Here is a 22,298-nt window from a genome sequence, read left to right as displayed (position 1 = left end):
AATCAATTATTTTCTCTCATCAATGATGTTTTCACTTCTTTCTCCCTTCCTCTCTGAAATGAATTTTATATATATATAGTAATGAAGATATAAAGAAAGGGATACATGTATTATGCTTATAATGTTATAAAATAAGAGAAAACTAAAAATCAATGGGATAAAATAATTTGTCCAAGGTCACAAAGATAGAAAGTGGTAAAAGAAGAAAGAGGTAAATGTTAAAATGCCTATGGATGCTTCTTTCCTGGTACGCTGCTAGCAAAACATCTCATGTATAAATAACCATGAGTAATTTTACATAGCTCAAGTTTACAACTGAAGAAACACATTTAAAGTGTATTGTTCAGTGTAAATATAACAAAGTGCATTAGAGTCAATTTATTATTACAATAGCCGCCATCTATTTTTACCTAGCACGATGGATATTTTTCAAAAATAAATATTATTATAGATCTAGATTTGCAAATAGAAATTTAGTTAGAAATAATGCCAAGTTAAAAAAAAAAAGTATTACTGCCTGTCTCACATGGCTCAGTGGTTGAGCATCAACCTATGAACCAGGAGGTCATGGTTCAATTCCCAGGCGGGGCACATGCCTGGGTATCCCCAGTGGAAGGTGTGCAGGAGGCAGCCAATCAGTGATTCTCACTCATCAATGATGTTATAGTATCTCTCTCTCACTCTCTTCCTCTTCCCCTCTAAAATCATATAAAAATAAAATTTAAAAATATATAAAAAATTATTTTGTTCTGTTTTTGTATTCTTTAACTCTTAATGAAAGAAATAATGTTTAACCTGAATTCTATGACCTAGAACACTTAAAAATTCTGTGACTCACTTTGAAGCCACAATTATTGCTATGGGTTCTCTTGTGGCCCTGTACTGATAACCAGTGTCTATTTCATTTTCAAAATCAAGTCTACTTTTTACTGCAAGGTCAGCTTAGTATGGAAGAAACAATTGACTGGAAGTCAAGCTGAGTTTGAGTCCCTATAATTCCATATACTTTAACTTGGACAAGATAGAATCTTGTTTTCATTTTCTAAACTTTTAGGATTGAGATACCATAGATATAAGGATTAAATGAAAGCCCTTTATATAAAGTTAAATGAAGAAAAAAGTAATCACACTAATTAGTAGCACTAAAATTTTAATAAGTGAATCATTTCCACATTTCCTTATGCCTAAAATCCCAGCCATGCTATGTCCCTGTATTGAGACATTTTAATTTCACATACTCCAGATACTCAGGTCTGCTGGATTGTACTACGCTCTACAAGTGGCAGCAGGGACTATTTCATTCATGTTTCTCCACAGCCTTCATCCTGAGTGGGCATGTATAGTTACAAAAGCAGTCTTTTCTATGTAATATGTTCATCTTCATGAAATTTCATGACCAATCCTTTAAGAAAAATAAGTGGGTGCTCTATAATGCAATGAAATAGTTATTTCTATGCTGCCTATAGAATCTGAATTCATTACTTAAGTTACTTATTATACACTACAGGCCCGGTGCACAAAAATTTGTGCACTCGGGGGGGGGGGGGGGGGGGGGGGGGGAGTCCCTCAGCCCGGCCTATGCCCTCTTGCAGTCTGGGACCCCTCAGAGGATGTCTACCTGCTGGCTTAGGCCCGCTCCCTGGGGGGTCGGGCCCAAACTGGCAGTCAGACATCCCTCTGGCAGTACGGCAGCCCTTGGGGGATGACTTACCAGCAGGGAGCAGACCTAAGCTGCAGTCAGACATCCTTAGCGCTGCTGAGGAAGCAGGAGAGGCTCCCACCACCACTGCTGTACTGGCAGCCATCAGCCTGGCTTGTGGCTGAGCAGAGCTCCCCCCTGTGGGAGCGCACTGACCACCAGGGGACAGCTTCTGCATTGAGCATCTGCCCCCTGGTGGTCAGTGTGTGTCATAGTGACCAGTCATTCCCAGTGGTTCTGCTGTTAGGGTCAATTTGCATATTACCCTTTTATTATATAGGATAGAGGCCTGGTGCAAAGGTGGGTGCTGGCTGGTTTGCCCTGAAGGGTGTCCCGGATCAAGGTGGGGGTCCCGCTGGGGTGCCTGGCCAGACTGGGTGAGGAGCTGATGGGTGTTTGCAGGCTGGTCACACCTCCTTCAGGGTGGGGGTCCCCACTGGGGTGCCTGGCTAGCCTGGGTGAGGGACTGATGGCTGTTTGCAGGCTGGTCAAGCCCCTCCCTGTTGAGAAGCTCACCCCATGGAGGTTTGGCCAGCCTGGGTGAGGGGCTGATGGCTGTTTTCAGGCTGGTCACACCCCCTTCAGGGTGGGGGTCCCCACTGGGGTGCCTGGCCAGTCTGGGTAAGGGGCTGATGGCTGTTTTCAGGCTGGCCACACCCCTGTAAGGTGGGGGGGTCCTCACTGGGGTGCCTGGCCAGTCTGGGTGAGGGGCTGAGGGCCGTTTTCAGGCTGGCCAAGCCCCCTGGCGATGGAAGCTCCCAGCCTCTCCTTTTTTTCTGTTTATTCTGGGATTTATTTACCTTCTATAATTGAAACTTTCTAGCCTTGAGTGGAGCTCAGAGCTGGCCAGGGCGGGCGGGAAGCTTGGCTTCCTCCATCGCCAGGGGCAACCCAAGCCTCCTGCTCGCTCCAGCTCCATGGCTGCCATCCGCCATCTTGGTTGGGTTAATTTGCTCTGATTGGCTGGTGGGCGTGGCTTAAGGCATAGCAAAGGTATGGTCAATTTGCATGTTTGTCTTTTATTAGTGTTGATTATATCTTATATCTGGCCTTTAAATCTACTTGTCTGTTATGCGAGAGTCAAGAACTTAAAATATCTCACAAACATTTTTCTACTCTAAAATATAACAGAATGATTCATAATATCAAACCTGGCTTTAACCTTCTTTATAGAGTCCATTATTTTCACTTCATAAATTAGTGCTGTTTCTTGTCAAAATGGTGGAAGAAGGTGTCTATAAGACTTTTAAACTCCAATTTCGTAACTCATTTAATATTCACCTTCATTACATCACTATAATAGCTCTCAACACTTTTCATCCCTATCTTACGTATAAACTTCTATAAGTTGATCACTTTTGCCCTGGCTGGTATATGGCTCAGTTGGTTGGAGCATCATCCCATACCAAAAGGTGGCGGTTTTAATTCTCGGTCAGGGCATATACCCAGGGTTTCCAATTTAATCCTCAATAGGGGCACGTAGGGGAGGCAACCAATTAATGAATTTCTCTCTCCTCCTCTCTCTCTAAAAAAAAAAATAAAAAAAAAAAATCAATTCAATAAATAAAAGTTGATCACTTATTTAAACAATCTTCAATTGGAATAGACTATCTAATCTTAGTCTCTCAAATCACACTATTACCACCCCCTTCGTAATTTTTATCACAATTTTTAACCATGTATCTCTTTACAACTGTGATTACTGAATACCACAGCTTAGCAGGTGTCAGGGACAAAGGATATTCTCAATTTATGTTGCTGAATGAATAAATAAGTTGAATCATCTCATATCAAATATAGGAACTTAACCTATTAGTCCCCGGAGATTATAAATGGATATAGATCAAATTATTGCTTTAAACCTTCAATGTTCCTTAATTACCTTACAATTCTTAAGCATTATTCAAAAAACTTTAGGGAAGTACAGAAAATCATTTTACTTCTCATATGTTCAAAACAGAGTGTTACCCAATTAACAATTTTATAAAATTTCAGTAGGAAAAGAAAAATTTGGTTGTCTATGAAAATGAACATTTACCTGAGGAAGTTACTCCCATCTGAGGGATGAGCTGCTCCTCCCTGCAATTTTCACGACCAGGAACTAATCTCTGATATCTTGATGGATGAGGGTTACCATCAACATCAACCAAAAAAGGAGGAGGCATAAGATGTGGTGCTTGCTGAGTCTGTTCATCTAACACAAAATTGTTGGCATCTCGAATAAGGGGCCGATAATCACTATGAAAGAACATCTGATCTGCTATCTTTAAAAAGAAAGGATGATAAAAGATTGGAAGAATAAAATTTATCATTATAAATTTCTAATAGAAAGCAAAGAGTCCACCATAAATCATATTAAGAGCAATATAAAAGAATATTCTTTTTTTGAATTGTAAATAAATCTTTATATTTTCTACATTGAATTTTATAATCAGAAAAGTAGCTACTTTGAATTTTCTCTGAAACAAGAAAGAGATTGAAAAGATAGCTAATATAATTTCAAATTACATGATGAAGTCAAATCTAGGCATAAATCATTCAGCGGTACTATTACTTGCACAGAGCACCACACCTTATCTTACTTTTTAAATTATTTTTTAGCATTTTTTACAAAGGGTAAACATTCAATGAATTTATTCTTAGAATTAAACTCTTTAATGACATCACTTATACAATTTAAAAAAATCCTTAAGTATACAGTGAATAGGGTTTATATAATGTTAATATAAAAATTCAACATCCAATTTTCAAGAGTTAAGCATTTTCTAAAATTTCTGAAATATAAATTATTAATATGAACTCATGCTTGAGACATCTGTAACATCAACATTTTTATTGGTTAATTTGGAACGTCTAAAACTAAACCATGAGCTATATAATTTTTATGATAATCTTTTATACCACCCTACTGCAGAAGCAATTTTAGTCACTCATCTTAAAGTCATAATTATTTAAAAACATTACCTACCATCAGTATGGCACACATTTGAAAGCCACAAATTTGTACCCCAGATAAAAGCATATTATCCATACAAATAAAATGTTTTACATAATTTCAAAAGTCCTTTTATGGATAATGTCGCCCATCCCCAGTTTATATGCTCCAATTTTAAGACTACAATCTAGGTTGTTCTTGAAGGCTAATTAAGTATAAAGTTTTCCTTCTGAAATATAAAGACTCTATTTTTACTTATTTAAGTAACATGTAATTTTTATCTGTCTATTATAGAAAAGAAAGATTTAAAAACTGTTGTCTTTACCCTTCTCTCCAAAACATAAATCTCCAGACTATTTAAAATATGGCTCTTCTTTTTGCTGAAATATTCTTCAAATATGTTGAAAGCATAAATGATTCTCAACCCCTGCCCCAAATACAACCACTAAACATCCAGGGATTAAAAGAAAGAAGATATATAGTCATTATACCCTACCTTGTCATATTTGCTACTGGAGCCAAAGCCAAATATTAAAAGATGTCCATGAGAGTCCGTGCATGCAAAATGCTGTCCATCAGGAGAGCATTTGCAGTCAAATACTGCACCATGTCCTTGGCCTTCAATCTGAAATGTATTTAACCAGTAATCAGAAAATTGCCATTAAAAAAATAAAGAACTGGTCACTATCGTTACTAGAATTTTATGATGATATATAAGTATACATCCTAGTAAAGTAAGTAAGTATAACAAACACAGTATAGTAACAAAATTTGTGAATATTCATGAAAAGTGCCAGATTAAAGCTCTGAAAACCAAATTGTTCTATGTATCCACAAACCAAACACAATTGAGGAAATAAAACACCACCAATCTCCCCCACCCATAGAATTCTGCTTCATGTCTTTAACCCAGACTTAAAACGTAATTGCTCTTTACACACTTTCAACTTATCTGCATTTAATCAAGTCCTTTTGGCAAAGGCTGACAATGTGTAGTAACTGTAGCTTTCTTTTTCTTGGTAACTCTTGGAAGTAGTAGCCAAAGATGACTGCTCATGAAACACTAATTATTTTTCCTTTTGGTAATAAGTTCCCTTGATGGTCTGACTCATATTTTAAATGGTGAATTTCAAAGGTTAAAGAAAAGGTTTTTTTTACCTGATAATTGTTTTCTGCTTTCCAGTTCCATTAATCCAGAACGAATGGGTTTCTCCCTGCAACCTGTCAATCAAACAGAGGTGGCCAATCACCACTCTGAATTTTTTTTGCTCTCAGTGCTTCTTCAGACTATGTTCCAGTTGAAAACTTCTTTAGCAGTGTTCTGAAAGAGGTAAAAATTCTACCCTATCTAAAGCACATCTAGGGACTGAATTTCAGAAAAAAATCAAAATAGGGAGTTGACTCCCTAACAAATAACAACTAAGGATGATTTTAAACAAATGAGATTGGATTTCTGGATTAGCAGAATCGGAACACACACACTTTATCAGGTAAGAAACACCTCCTCTCTGTTCCGGTATCCACTGATCTAGAACAAATTGAATTTTATTAGTATTATTCCGACATCCCAAGAAACGCTTGGAAAAGAGAGAAGTGATAACTTTCTTTCTTTAGTGTTAAAAATATGGCATAGGGATAAATGTTCAGTTCAGCAAATACAGAAGTGAAATTAAAATTTAGAAGAATAGTTGATTTCTTAAGGAAAGTTTACATTTTGGTCAAAAGAGAAAACTTTACTTTAAAAAGAAGGGCTCTCCCTAATACATTTAGATACCACAAATGGAATTGCCTCAAAAACAAAATAAAAGTTTTCCCTTTAGCTTGCTGAAAAGAAGGAATGAGCCCACTGGTGTTTATTAATGCTGTTTTGGATAGTAATAATAATGGAAAAGAAGAATAACTTTCCTCAAAACTTAATCATACGAAAGGAAATTAGTGAACTTGAACGTATCTAATGTCTACTACACTTAAAGATTTACCATAAAAGCAAGAAAATGAATCCTATGTGAAACAGGACCATATCTTGGTTATGAAGAAAGTTGGAGGGTAAGACAGCAGAGGAAGGAAACTGATACCAAATCCTTGAAAACTTTTTAAAAATGAGAAAGAATATATTTCCTCAAGTTAACATAAAGGCACTGTTAGCTATATAACTTACTATTTGCCAAAATGGCAAGATTATAAGCAGAAATGTCTGAATTCAAGCCCCAATTTTTTTTCCAAATAAAAAGTTAAACGAATTGTTATAAGTAACCTCATCAGCAAAGTTTACCTCTAAAAAGAATTTTACATAAAACAAGTAAAGATAAAGAGTAGAAATTGCCTTGGCCATGTGTTATTAGATGTTTTATTTATCTTGGTTCATTAATTTTCATAAAAGAGAAAACAAAAAAGCAACTACTTCATAAATATACTCATAATTGTAAGTCTAAATTTACAATTCTAAGAACATAAAAGTGAGAAAGAGATTTGAAAGAAATCTGACTCAGCAATGCCAAAGGATAGCCTTCATGTGATGTTTAGGCAATCTTGCTCTATAGTTTTTTCTTTTTGTGGGGAGGAGGGGTAGTGGTTTGAGAATTAATCCACCTATAACCTTGCTATCTACCAATGTTGCCACATTTATACTTCTAGATCTTTAAAAAATACCTGGGAGACATGGAACATATAAAGCTCAAAAAAAGTAAAGAAAAAAAAATAGCAATCTTATTGAAGACAACTAAATTTCTGATATATCACATGCCATTGTTAATATGGCAGGATGGTATCAATTTTGTGTGTGCAAGGCATCTACATAACTTCAAAGTGATTTTTATATGGAGAAAATGAAAGTATAATCAATAAAATAAAAAATAGGTAAAATACATTAAAATGTATTTGGATTAATCTTAGTCATTAAAGAAGGCATTGAAAGAATATGCACTGCTCATGAACCAATTAGAAAAGGTGCCATGACCTTATTAATTAAAATGCCAAATTTATATTTAGTTATGGTTCCTCAGTTAAACAACACCCATAACTACAAAATGTAGACAAGGCTTTTCAGTTAATACAAAATAAGGAAAATATTTTACTTTTTCTATATACTAAATATACCCTAGCTGTTTTTATTATCTATACTATGATTAAGAAAACAAACCAACAAAAAAAGTTAAATATTTCTCGCTGAAAATAATTTTAACTTCTTAAACTGGGGTAAAAGCATTTATAAGAATTCTCAAAGAAAAAATTTTATGCACTATTGAATACATATGTGTAACGAGAAAGCAATGAGGTTTATATTTAAGAACCGAAAGAAAAAAGTATCCTCTCTACCATATTAAAGTTAAACCTATCACATAAAATTAAATGTACTGCTTAACAAGAGAATAAGTTAATATAAAATGTAATATTGTATATAACTTATGCTAGTACTATTACAGCTTTAGTGAATTTAAAAAACCCAGAATGAATGAGAAATGTTCAAAGTAAATTTTAGATGAATTATTCCTCTAAGAAAATCAAGTATGCTTATGAAATATTATTTGAGACATGTTAATAAACACCACATAATACGTATATACATTAAGTCACAATAAAAGCTGAGAAATCCAAAAGCTAGTATTTAGTAATTAGTGCAAAAATTTCAATAATAGGAGTTAAAATAAAAAATAAAAATATATCCAGCAATTATGATAATTGTTATTTTAATTTTTAAAGCAAAAGATGAAAGAACCAGACGAGTTAAAGTAATGAACACAATTGCAAGAAAATTCTCATATTAGCTAAAGAATGCTGAAAATAATTCCAAGAAATAATGATAGAATTGTAATATTTAATGAAGTATATCAGTACCCTTTTCAAGGCAGAATACTATCCATAACTTCTAATATGATTTTTGTGAAGTGGAAAGATGAATAATTAATGGAAACAGAGGAATGGGGCCTTAGATCCAAGAGACCTTTCCTCTATTAATAAGCAAATCACCTACTCTCTCTGTGAAATGATGGAGATACTTAAATAATCTTTAGTCCTATCCAGATCTAAAATCCTAAATCATATTCAGAAGACTTTTTGGAAGAACTGGACAATTTTAGAAATAAGGTATGCTAAAAGCACTACAATGAAGACTAAATTATAGGGTCTAAATTATATCAATCATGAGGTACATACAGCAGAATATGAGAAGTATGTATTCCTAAAGGAACACAACACAAATCAGAAAGGTAAAAAATATGAACTCTCTTAAGCAGGATCATTCTGTTATGGAATAATTCCAAGTCTATAATCAATGCCAATTTTTTTGGTCTAATTCATATTTTTAAATACATCATTGCTTAAAAGGGAGCATCTCATCCAGAAAATAGTACGTTATTTAAAATAACCTTATAATTTTATGAGATAGACATGGAAAGTGTCCTTTCTTATATATGAAGAACCTTAAAAGTCTATCAACCTGAGAGGAAAAAAGGTAATTAAGAATGTACACTAGATACTGAAGATAGTCACCGTCATACTTTGGTGACCTTTTAATTATTAAAATAGTTACAGTGTAAACGAAGAATCTATGATAAGGGAAGCAATCAACATTCCAATAGTCTAGGTGTCATCAAATTACTTTAAAAGATCACTGCTGAATGAATGTTTCCTTTAATATTGAAAATTTTTTATGGTAACATTATTAGATATGAATAAAAGAAAGCTTTTTAAAATAATTGGTGCCAAGATAAATTTACATAAAAAGGAAACTGGCTTGATAAAGCCAGTAGATATATAAAAGTGATTTTAAAGAATCAACTCTAATTTTCATTTAGGAAAAAAATATATTACCAAAATAAATAACTCATCTTCAAATTTAACAGCATTTTGTTTACCATATTCTGATTTCTCTGAGGGCAGCAATACTATGAATCAAGTCCTCCTTGAAAACTATTTTCCTCCTTTGGTCCCTCTGACACAGTGTCTAGAGATTGTGATCTCTTCACTACCCTGCTAAATATGACTATTTCTAAAAGTTTAGCTTTAAGCTCTCTACACTGCCTTTTCTATCTCCATGAGAAGGTAAACACTATTCTATTTCTCTTTTATTCTATCTCCAAGTCTGGCTGCCCATTTCCACATAGATAGTCCAAAACTATGTAACAGTAAATGTATAAAAATAAACTACAAAGAATCAGTTTTCCTTCACATCTTTCATATTTCCAGTATCAATATTATAAAATCACCTAGCTTAATACTCTCAACTAATTTATTAAATCTATCACTCTCTAGCTCTAACGCTTCTATAAAATTACCAAGTCATATATATAATTTTTTTCTTCCACAAATTTCCTACCTACCCCTGTAATTTTTCATAATAATATCACTAATAAAAGTAATTCTTCCTCCACCTATCCAAGTTCATATCTGAAATACTACTATTGGCATTCAAACTATTTTTCTATTAAGTTTCTGGAATATAATTTACCAAAAATCCCCAAAACGTTAACTATTCTTTATGCTCACGTGATAATATGAGGTCATCACAACACACCCTCAACTTCATGTTTTTCATTTTATCAACCATTTTTCAAAATCTATTCCAGACATATTTTTGTGAACTGCTCTATGAATATTCCTTTTGTAAAATTATTTTTACTGATTCAATTCTTATTGTTCAAGGCATACTTTCAATTCCTCCTGCCCAACAAAACCTCTGACCAACCACCTGAAGTGATCTCCCTACATCTTTAGATATAGCAATTATCTTCTCATACTCATGCTAGCATTTGAAACTACTTATTATTAATACTTTTTTTCAGGTATATTTTATCTCCCCAATTCTGCACACTGGTTAAAATCAAGTACCATCCCTTATTCTATTTGCTAATCAAAATGTCTTCACCTGTGTGTTTACATTATACAGAACTTAAATACTTTCCCTTATAACTTTCAAGTCTTGAATACCTCTGGATATCAACTCATAGAGCATACTAAAGAATTACAACATAAACGTAATTCCCCAAATATAGTGTGACAAACTAGAGAGACACAGTCATGACAACAAGTTTTAAGGTATGTCTTTGATACCAAGATATAGATAAGAAAGAGACAGAATCTAAAGAACTCCAGAAATCTGAAAGACAGCAGCAATAAAGTTTATAATCAGAAGACTGAAAGTAATTCCTTACCCAGAAAGGTTGAAACAAAGACTGGAAGCATCAAAGAATCCTTTAACACACAGAATGCTGATATGACATCTTGTTAGGTGATGATAGGTAATGAGATAGATAGGAAGGAAGAAAGAAAGAAGGAAAAAGAGATAGAGATCTTGAAATCTGGATTCACAAGAGAACACGATATAATATACCTTTTTAAAGCTTTTTGTTCTCCCTTTCCTAGATACATACAGCTACAACTGTCCAAAACTAAAATAGAAATCACACTGAGAACAGGTTAATATCAATAAGCATGTGCAAAAATTCTGAGTGGTGGATTGGCAGCCTCTGCTTGTTTAGAACGTTGCAAGGAGAAATTTATTGTTCTGGATTAGTGGACACTGGAACATTTTTTAAAAAATCTCAAGTAAAAGAAAGGTTAACAATTATAAAAATAAGAAAAAATTAATTAAATTGTTATTTGGAAATTACTCATAAAACAACAAAAACAAAGCAACAATCAAATTCAGTAAAATTGCTTTCTAACAAAAGACATATTGTACTCTTCAGTTAAAATCAGAACAAGAGGCAACCAGAAAAGAGCTTTGAATAACATGACAGAAACAGACATGAGACAGATTCACAGACACAGATAGAACAATAGATATAAAGAGAGCAAGATAAAAGCAAAAGGGCCAGACACATGAGGAAAACTACTAATCTGGAATCTACAAACACCACTCCAAACATCTTTTATTTACTACCTAATAATCAAATGGCCTAGTACTAAGGAATTTAAAAGTCTCTTTTCATATCTTTCAAAATGAATTTAATATTCATTTAGTTAAATTTGTAGTTAAAACTTAGCTGTGCTGTGATAATTTAAGAGAACAAGTGCTAAAAAATCAACTTTTAAGTTTAAAGACATTTATGCTTATATAAACTTCTTAACTTGCCTACCTCTTTCAGGGAATTAAAATATTACAAAAGCCCTCAGCTTCAGTTCAGTGAATTTGTGTATACATTTTCAAGTTATTTCTGGGACTAATTTGTGTATACATTTTCAAGTTATTTCTGGGACTATTTCTGAATTTGTGTATACATTTTCAAGTTATTTCTGGGACTAATACATTTTCAAGTTATTTCTGGGACTAATTCTCTCAGTAATTAATTGGAGTTTAGAGCTTTTAAACTAGAGTTCAGAACAACTTTCATCAAAACAAAGCTATATTGATATTAACCTCCTGCCACTACTAAACACAAATATGTGGGCTTACTAACTATACCCAGAGAGTTAAGAATATTCTTAATATACACTATCTGCCTTCAAAAGAATGTCCAAATATACTCTACTTTTGCCCTGAACACTCAAGTTATATAAGGACTGTTCAGCTAAAAGATGAATAAATTTCCATACTTTAAAAAAGAATGTAGATAAAGTTTAAGGTTGAGAATTCAGGTTTTTAACAATAGAATAAATTTGTCTTATGTTTATAACCTTCTCGATAATATCCTCTTTAGCTTCTTTCTTAGGTTCATTAAAAGAAAAAAATAAGGGTTCAACGTTTCTACCTTATATATTATGCTTTTCCAATAAGTGCTTTTAAAAGTTCACTTTAAGATTATTTCATTTTTTAAAAGGAGACAAGGGGGAGAGTACAAGGAATATACATTGCCCATTCCATTTCATACCCTATGTCACTTGACATGTACTTCTTATAACAAAACTCAGCATCCATTCTCCAACTGCTTTTATTATTCAGCTCCTCAATTAAAAATAAAGCTAGCAGTAAAAATAATGAAAATTACTCCATCACTTTTATAGAAAATTCCACTAGCAAGTTGAGAATTTACTTATACGATTTGAAAATGAAATAAATTAGGGAATTATGTAAGCATATAAGGAATTAAATCTTTATCTCAATTCTCAGTTGGAATAATTTTGTTTACATATTTGGGTGATGCTAAAATAAAGTATAAGATTTTTAAGTGTTATCATAGCTTGCTGCAGAAAAAAAATAGAATATCTGAATGATGAATATCAGTGCAATATTAAAATATTAATGGATCAATATTTTAAATTCATTAAATGCATTAAAAAGTTATTTATTAAAACATTATTATTATATACCAAACATAGGCATTTAAAAATTCAACCTTTCACCTTTAAAAGGCTTTCTGATGATACAGGACTTTTTACTATTTCTAAAATTTCATAAAACAATTTTAATTTCTGTAATAAATAAGTATAGTGAAATGCTTTAATACAAAATAATTATTTATTACATTATTTCATTACCTTTTAAAGGTATAACTTTCAAATAGAAAATTTAATTATCATAAAAAGGGGGAGCCTTGGCCAGTTTTCCCAGTGGTTAGAGTGTCGGCCATAGACCGAAGGGTTTTGAGTTTGATTCCTGGTAAAGGGCAAATATCTCTACCTCTGTTGCAAGCTCAATCCCTGGCTCTGCTCCAGGCGTAGAGGGAGGCAACCAAAACCAATCTATGTGTTTCCCTCACATCGATGTTTGTATCTGTCTCTCTCTCCTCCCCTCGTCCCTATGCTCTAAAAAAAAAAGGAAAAATATTCTCAGGTGAGGATTTAAAAGAAAAAAGAAAAATAAAAGGGGAGGGGGAGCATGACCAATACTGAAACAGTATTCTCAAAATATACTTGATAAAAACCTGTTTTAAGAATTTGTATGTAAATTTTTTGTTCTTTTAAAGGCACAATTTAGCCTTGGACAATGTGACTCAGTTGGTTGAGCATCTTCCCATGCACTGACAGGTCACTGGTTAAATTACTTGTTGGGGCACAGGTTGTAGGCTCAATCTCCAATAGGCAACATGCAGAAGGCAACGGATTAATGTTTCTTTCTCATGGAAGTTTCTCTCCCTTCCTCTCTCTCTAAAAATAAATAAATACATATTTAAAGTAAATAAATAAAGGCACTATTTACACTCCTTACTTTCTGGCCATAGATTTAATGGTGAATTTACTTATTCATGTTATAAGTTTGATTTTAAAACTCACACAAAATACTAATAATACTAATCTTAATACTTGCTCTAAACTTTCACCGTACCTAGTGCGTTTACATAGGAAACAATAAAATATTTACTAATTTAAACTTATGATTACTAGTTCAATATAATGTCAGGAATTGAATTTTTACTCAATCAACATATGGTAATATGTTGATTAGCAACACCAAAGCTTACTTATTAGCTACAGAGAGCCAAAGAGTTATAACTACAGCCAACATTCAACATTCAGGATAGTGTATCGTGAACACAAGCTTCTACTCCTCCCTCAAGTTGTTTTAATTTTCTTAATAGCAATGCTGGATGCTTTATCTTCCATATGCCCATAGATAAAACAAACAATGAAAAAAAAAAACAAAACAAAACACCAAAAGAGTAAAGAGCAAAAATCGGGGTATATAGATGACTTCAAATTAAGAGAAAAAAAATTATCAAGCTAACTTATGTCTTAAGAGATCTACTTGGAGTTAATTTCATTTAAAAAGTATTTTCCCACTGCACACATCACTAACTGGGTAGAGTTGGAAGTTAGCTGTGCAATAACTTAACCCAACTAGAGTTAGCATTAAGAACACATTAACAAAGGACAGAAAAACTGGTTTTAAGTTACAAGTACCCATATAATAGCTGTGTGACCTAGCTGACACTAAGCAAAGCATTTATCTCTGTGTAGTTTCTCCATTTGCAAAGCCAATAACAGTAAAATCTACCCTTATTATCTTACAAGCTTTTCATAAGACACTAATGAAATAATATGCAGAGGCATTTTGGAAGCCTTTAAAAATCATCCAAAAAATTAAACAGTATATTTTTATGTTAATGAGATAGAGTAGTTCATTTTCTGTTTTGTTAAATGCAAGATTTATTTTTAATCCTTTTTGGTTCTACCAATTATATAAATTTGTTTCTTCTGCCATTTAAAGGCTTTTAATTTCTTATTAAAAAGAGCAGGGAAAATATCCTTATCTAAAACACTCATTAAACAAGAAATAATTTTTAAGGCAGTATTATAACTAACCTTCTTTGTTAATTTCAAAGAGTATACAATATAATATTGGTGACTTCCACTCCTGATTATATCACTAATTTGTAATGGTCTAAGAGTAAATCTTTTCAATCTCAAGGTGCTTCAATTTTTATATCTATTGATAAAATGGAATATTAGTATGATAGACTTACCTGCCAAGAAATAAATTCACCTTTATAACTTAAAGGTGACAGCAGTACTCAAGTAAGAGAAAACTTTCTCTCTAACACTCTATTAATATACCAATGCCCTTTGAAAATATAAAATTACTAAAGTAATATATGTATAGACAAATTGTTTTCTTTTGAAACTATAAAGACACATCGAGAAATGACTAATTTCCACATTCAATAGAAATGTCCCAAAAAGAAGCAAACCAGAAACACAAGGATAGAAAGAAGAGGTGAATATTCTTTACCAGCATATTTAAAGATTTGTTTTTAAAAAGTCTCCTCTATACATATAATCACTAAGGAAATCCATCCATCACTAACAATTGTACCCCAAATAAATTAGCACTGTCTTTTTATAAAAATAAGAATTTGACAAATCTTATTTCTTACCTTATTGTACATTAAGGCATATTAATAAAGACAGCTAGTCAAGTCCTTCATTAATAAAATTATTCCTTTTATCTTCTGCTTAATCCTCCCTCAACTGTTTTGATCAATGATTTCTTACTACATAGATGTAACTCTATTATGATCAATCAACTATTGTATCACTTTCATGAAATTTTTTCACAAAGTGTTATATTTCCCAAGACTGTTTTGTGAAACAATTATTTTTGCAAACTAACTGACCAACCACACTATTAATTCCATTATTTTATGATTTATTACCAAAGATTTCTATCCTTGATTTCTAAAGATATCTAACCATGCCGAAATAGTAGACACGTTTTTGTTTTTATTTTTAAAAGATATCATTGATGTATAGGAAGTAGAGCAAAAAAATGTAACTAAGCAGTATTTAAGAAGCACTTCTTGAAAACACTACAGAATAAGATGTGATATCAAACCACTGCAATTCCAAGTTTTCAGCAAAATACACTAAAATCTATATAAGCAACAAAATATGGAGGAAAAAGTGCTTAATCACAAATAAATATCTAATGTACTACAATTTGGTAAAAGGAAAGAATGGCTGATTTCTGTGGCTTTCATTTTAAAATGGGTGTATTTAATTAAATTATGTTGTACTATAGGACTACTGGTGAAATATAATAACACAATATAAAAATTTATTTACAATTTCTTCACCTAAGTTTTCCAAACTTTTGTTCTTTCTATATCGTATTGTCATACTTGTTTCTCAAAGTTTCACTATTAAAACTATTTTAAAAATTAGCTTAGTTATCATAATATTCATATGTATTGTAAGATGCATAATTAATTTTCCTTTAAATATAGCATGTAAATAAAAGTGTGGAATAAGCAACTTTTTGAAACTTTAAGTCAAAATAATGTCTGAACTTATTCTTAAATGGATTTCCTTTGTGATATGGAGAGTACCTGAGCCAGTAAGTCCCCAAATCTTTAATAGCTATAAAGAGACTGATAATTACCATATTGAAGTAAGATCGAATTTTGACTCCTCTTGCCAGATCCCATACTATCACGTTTCCATCATGACCAGCAGAAAAGAGAACTCTTGGATCAAATGGGTGTGGCTCAAGAACAAATACCTCATCTTCATGACCCTAAAGTATTTTTGAAGTAGCAAAGAATTATAAATATTAAAAAAGAAAATTCCATCCAACAATATGGAAACGTTTCGAAGTTCTGAGTTTTCAGAATTAAGGTGGCAAAATCTTCATATTTATCAATGTATAATAATGAAGCTGAGCTAATATCACTGTCCAGAGTTTGCTATCATTTGGTGAAACCTGAGAATACTATTGATGCAGCCCTACATACTAAAAAACAGCATGGATCTGTATTTCCAAGCCAAACCCACTTAATTGTATTTTAAAACTATTTCCAATCTTTGGCAAGTTACCCATCTAGCAAGTTAGAGATTTTAACTAACGTAAGACTATTCCTAAATGAAAATATTGAATTTTACAATCAGTTTTAATTATACCAAATAAATTTTAATCTTTTTTCTCACCATGAGGACATGAATTAGTTGACCGGTGTAAGAATTCCAAACTTTCAGAGTCATGTTATTCACTGCAGTTATAACTGTATTGTCATGTCGATCCCACGCCACCATAGTTACTTTCATTTTTGTGATTTTATCTTCTATTCCTTGAAGGTTTTGACTGAAAGTGATGGAGGCAGTATTTGTTTACACTGACACCATTTATTAAAATACAAGTATGACAAAAAGCTAAATGTATTTTCATATAACTTATATTCAGTAACATAACTATCACCTAGCAGTTAAGAATAATTTGAATCAACATAAGACGACGGCAAAGGTCACTGCACCAAGTCAGCAAACCCAGGATTTCCAGCACTCTTAATAAGCCTTCAAAATAAACGTCACTGCTTTAACTCTATCTGGACTCTGGAACTCTGTGTCATGCTGCTCTCCATCTTTTACTGTTACTGTCATGCCCTGCTAACTGCTCTGCTCTGCTCTTCCATCCAAGACTACTAAACAAAAACAAATAGAAAAAAATAGTTAAGACCAATATAATAGTTACAAGGTATAATATCATTTCTTTTGGCTAGAGAAAACCATTGGATAAACCACATGATCCCTCTGTGACAAATGTAACATTATAATATGCTCTGCTTTTAAAAAAACTAGTGAAACTTAACCCCTAGAGTGCCGGAGAGTGCAATTGCGCTCCTCCTGTCTTTTGCCAAAAGTGCCGGGAGTGCTATTGCGCTCCTCCTGCAGCGTCACTATTAGATGCTAGTAGTTCACTCTTTATTGACAGATGGCACCTAAGTGCAGATTACTTATGATGCCGAATGTTTGTAGTTCTAAAATTGACCATTGGCATTTATCTGCCTAATTTTTTACAGGTACTACGATTTTATGAAGTTTACTCAGATTTTGTAGCCCTAAAGCTTCGAAATGGCATCCAGTTCTAAGTCTGCTTTTATTAGTGATGATGATATTGCTAAGTATGTCAATTCTTGCTGTGAAGATGACAATTTTGTGGAAGATATTGGAGAAGGGTGTCCCTCTATTTTAACATTATATGTTTTGTTCAATTTTTTTTCTACTAGTATTTTATAATACAATCAGCAAACAATATATGTCAAAGATGAAAACAAATGTAGTAAAGGTTTCCTTAAGTTTTTGAATATGTAACTTCATTTACTTGCGATTTCTAATTTTTTTCCTAAACTGCTGTAAAATTAGCAAAAATGCCTTGGCAATTTTAGCATAGTTCCTAGGATATTTGTTGGCACTCAAAGGGTTAAAACTATTCTTACAATACCATCATTGTCTTAACAAAACTGAACTGAAAAAAACAACATCATTAATGCGGTAGGTCTTCTCCAATAGTACAAAAATCATTTTATAAAAATTAAAGTCTCATAAGGACACATTTGTAATATCTTAAACAATAAAGGGGGGGAAAATAAAAAATAAAAAAATTAAAGTCTTTCCTCTCCAGTAGAACCTCTAGTCATAAAGCAATCATTTTAACAATGATTATGATATATGTTTTTATAGGCTTGGAGACACACCAACCTGTTTGTTATACAGCATACTCTAAATGATCTATCTATACTGACGTATTATAACAAATTTGATTTCTTACCCTGCTGGACGAGTAGCCATATCCAACAAAATGCTCTTCCATTCTCTTCGTTTAAATTGCCAAATTCGCGCTGTTCCATCACGACTCCCACTTACAAACCTGCATTAAAAAGTCCACCACCAAAATAAAAATTAAACATGTTCTACGTAAATGAACTTTCCAAGAGCTATGTTTTAAAAAATATTCAAAAAGACAACATTCATCTTTATTTACATAGCATTCTCATACTCAACCAGATATTCAATGCAAATCTAAGAACTCCTGAAACATCATAGGCTTTTAAAATTTTATACACATGTATTCTAATATGAATGGCTAGGTCTCAAAATAATATCCAAAAGAGTTTCAAGGCCACCATTTAGTACCTTAGAAAAAGAACTGATATTTACAAATAGAAAATTACTGACTTCTCTTAATATTAATGACCGTGACTCGTTCTATTCAAGGTTCTTAGAAATACCTTTCTTTCATTTTAAAACCAGAACATGGAAAAACCAGTTCTGCCTCAAATATTACAATGTGATACATTTCCAATCTCTACTAAGTGTCCCTTTACTTTGATATATATATGAAATAGGTAAGGTGGATAAAAATCCCTATTATTAAAAATGGCCAACTAAACTAACATTATTACAAATGAAACAAAGATATGTTCACATGTGAATGCTATATACACTTTTCAATATAACTAGTTAAGATCTTTCTTTTAGGTGGTTAATTCCTATATAATTTTAATTAAAATATCAGTATAAAAATTATCTTTATTTCATAATTTACAAAGTGGAATTAAACAAAAATAATTACTTTACCTGTTACTAGTGTTGGAAAACTGGATACTGTCAACTTTGTCCTATATATAAACAGATAAACAAAAAAGAGGATCCTGAAAATAAACTGTTAAGACTTATTTAAATTGTACTCATCTAATTCTTTTCACCAATACTTACAGTATGAAACTCCAATTCTGATATTTTTTCTGGCTGACCTGAGCCAAAAAAATAAACTCTAATAATATGGTCTGTGCTTCCTGTGGCCAGGAACATTCCACCTGAAGAATAGTAGCATACAAACATTTAAGAGCAAAACACAATTTCAAAATTAGATAATGTAACACAAACATTACCACAATGTATACTAAATGGTTAATACTTTAAAACTATTCCTATTTATCCTAAGTATATATCTAACTTGAATTAAAGAAGTTTGCTAACATAGTTTTAACTAGGAAAGAAAGCTTTCCACTACAAATTGTTTCACTAAGTGATTACATAATCTTAAATTGAAATTAACAATCATCTTCACTAGAAAACATGCCTTTTAAATGTTCAAATCCCTCTCTTGCCCCATTTCTCATATGTTAAAATTCTATAAAACTTTTAGGGCCCAACTCCTTCAGTAAATTGTCTTTACAAGTTTTTTAATCAAATGAGCCTGCTCTCCTCTGAACTCTCATTAAGACTCTGTCATATAACATACACAGTCTAGCTTCCATTACAGTTGTTTATATTTTCCATTTACTCTCTCCTTGGAATCAGTACTCTCCCTCAGTGTTGAGAACAGTGAGTGCTATATGTATAACTGTATCTAGAGTACTTCAAACACATGCATAGTGCCCACATTTGTGCTATGACTAGAAGAAAAACTGTCTTCATGGAAGTAACAGTGGAAATCTAGAAGTTAGAAATTAAAAATGTTTGAATATTGATATTCAAATACATTCATGTCATCAGTTTGCAATCACTTATCTTAGGCACTACTGCTATCCACAATTATGAAATGAAAAGATAAAGTAAAACTGGAAATAAATGTGGAAATAACTAGTACTAGGAACATTAAATATTAAAATCCATTCATGTTTCATTTGTCATCAATTCAATTCAAATCTGCAGATCATAATGTGTTTAAAAAGATTAATTTCCATTCAAAATGCTGCTACATAAACTGAAGTTAATTTGAATGTCATCATTATTATACAGCTAATTTTTAAAGAGCAAATAAGAACAACAGTCAAAGTAATGAATAATGTTGTACAAATATCAAGTTTATTTTAGTTAGCTAAGGGATACCTCCAAAATCTATGAAAATATAAAGCAGATTTAAAGTACCTTTCTTCTAACAAGATACCTACTCAAAGATGTATTCCTTAACAGAGTAAATTTTGAAACTACTTATTCTCTCCTCCTAGAGCCATGGTCAGCAAACTGCAGCTTGCGAGCCACATGCGGCTCTTTGGCCCCTTGAGTGTGGCTCTTCCTAAGCCTTAGGGGTACCCTAATTAAGTTAATAACAATGTACCTATCTATATAGTTTAAGTTTAAAAAATTTGGCTCTCAAAAGAAATTTCAATTGTTGTACTGTTGATATTTGGCTCTGTTGACTAATAAGTTTGCCAACCACTGTCCTAGAGCATTATAATCTTCTTAAAGAAAACTATCAGTCACATGAGTATATAAACTAAATTCTAAAAAAATTCAAATCATTTCTAAATTAATTTTCATCCCCTGGCATATGTATTAGAATACGATTTATATTACAATAGTAAGTATTTTCCAAAACTGTGTTCCACTATAAGCTAGCTTTTTTTTTTCCCTTTCCATCTTCTCTCTCTCTCTCTCAAAACAAAAACAATAGACACCTATTACTCACAGTTCTGGAGGCTGAGAAATCTGAGATCAGGGTGCCAGCATGGGGGTAAGGGGACAAAAATACTCAATCCATGACAGTGCTGTATGTAAGTGAAGTCAGGGACCCTGATGGTGTCTTTATCACAAAATGTCACATTTTTATCTCCTGTGCCTTAACAAATCTATTTTTCTCTAATTCATGAAAGTTTTAGCATTTAATCAACAGTTCTACCATTTTTTTCTCAACTCTGAAACAAAGGTTTTTGTGTGTTTACACACAATGTACATACGCTTGTACATTAAAAGCTTTTGCTTATGGGTGACATTGTAATTTTACCATTTTGCACAAAAATTACTCAGTGCAGAGAACTTTCTAGGGCAGTTTACCTCAAGCACATAACTGCATTTGAAAATACAGGGTGGGGCAAAAGTAAGATTATAGTTGTAAGTGAAACAGAGTTTATTCTTGTACTATTTATTAATTATTTTCCATACCTACAACTGTAAACCTATTTTTGCCCCACCCTGTATAATGTCCAGGAAAAGAGAAAGATCTAATATATAACTTAAAGTAGAAAATCAGGGAGAAAAAAAAATCTTACCAGCACTAAAAGAAGAACAGATCATTTGAACTCCAGGCCTAGGGCGCTCTGTAAATTTTGCAGGTCTTGGACTATAATACAAAAAAATTAACAATTAAAAATATCCCAAAGGGAATAGCAACACCAGGAATCTGCTATTTCAAAAAATAATCACAGAAGGACAGAATTATATAAGAAGCAACAGATGGCTCCCTTCCTAAAAACAGGTTTGAAATCATGTGTCATGATCAGTAGATCTTGTGGAAACTCCACATACAGATTTTGTAGGAGCTCCTGATTACATAACAATCCACACATAAAACAATTCCAAAGCCACTATGACAACAAGACATGCATGTATTAGTTATACCCACTCCTAATCAAATTTACATTTCACAGATTTTGATAGAGCACAAATATATAAACAAGTCATTTGTAAACATGGACACTCAAGCAAAAAAGGTGTTGCCTCTGTAGCATATACACACCACCAATAACTAAAATTTCTCCATGTCAGACATTAAACATCTCCCCTTGTTTA

At 32.5% G+C, this 22,298-nt stretch overlaps 1 protein-coding gene across 4 annotated transcripts in view; it reads right to left on the bottom strand.

The window, feature by feature from the left end:
• PHIP (pleckstrin homology domain interacting protein) overlaps positions 1-22,298 on the bottom strand; it is a 157,891-nt gene that overhangs the window by 59,703 nt on the left and 75,890 nt on the right. For all 4 annotated transcript variants that reach the window (XM_070418207.1, XM_070418206.1, XM_070418208.1 and 1 more), the window contains exons 10-17: positions 21,779-21,849; positions 19,500-19,600; positions 19,362-19,402; positions 18,553-18,651; positions 16,935-17,088; positions 16,390-16,524; positions 5,131-5,259; positions 3,738-3,963 (exon numbers count right to left, since the gene is read on the bottom strand). In XM_070418207.1, coding sequence (XP_070274308.1) covers positions 3,738-3,963; positions 5,131-5,259; positions 16,390-16,524; positions 16,935-17,088; positions 18,553-18,651; positions 19,362-19,402; positions 19,500-19,600; positions 21,779-21,849 — 956 coding nt within the window. The remainder of the gene's footprint in view (positions 1-3,737; positions 3,964-5,130; positions 5,260-16,389; positions 16,525-16,934; positions 17,089-18,552; positions 18,652-19,361; positions 19,403-19,499; positions 19,601-21,778; positions 21,850-22,298) is intronic.

This window comes from Myotis yumanensis, unplaced genomic scaffold (assembly GCF_028538775.1).
Source record: "Myotis yumanensis isolate MYYU_CA2020_CCGP unplaced genomic scaffold, mMyoYum1.0.hap1 SCAF_6, whole genome shotgun sequence".
Lineage (NCBI taxonomy): Eukaryota > Metazoa > Chordata > Mammalia > Chiroptera > Vespertilionidae > Myotis > Myotis yumanensis.
The sequence above is the reverse complement of the archived record's forward strand: the minus strand, read 5'-3'. Positions and strand labels throughout refer to the sequence as shown.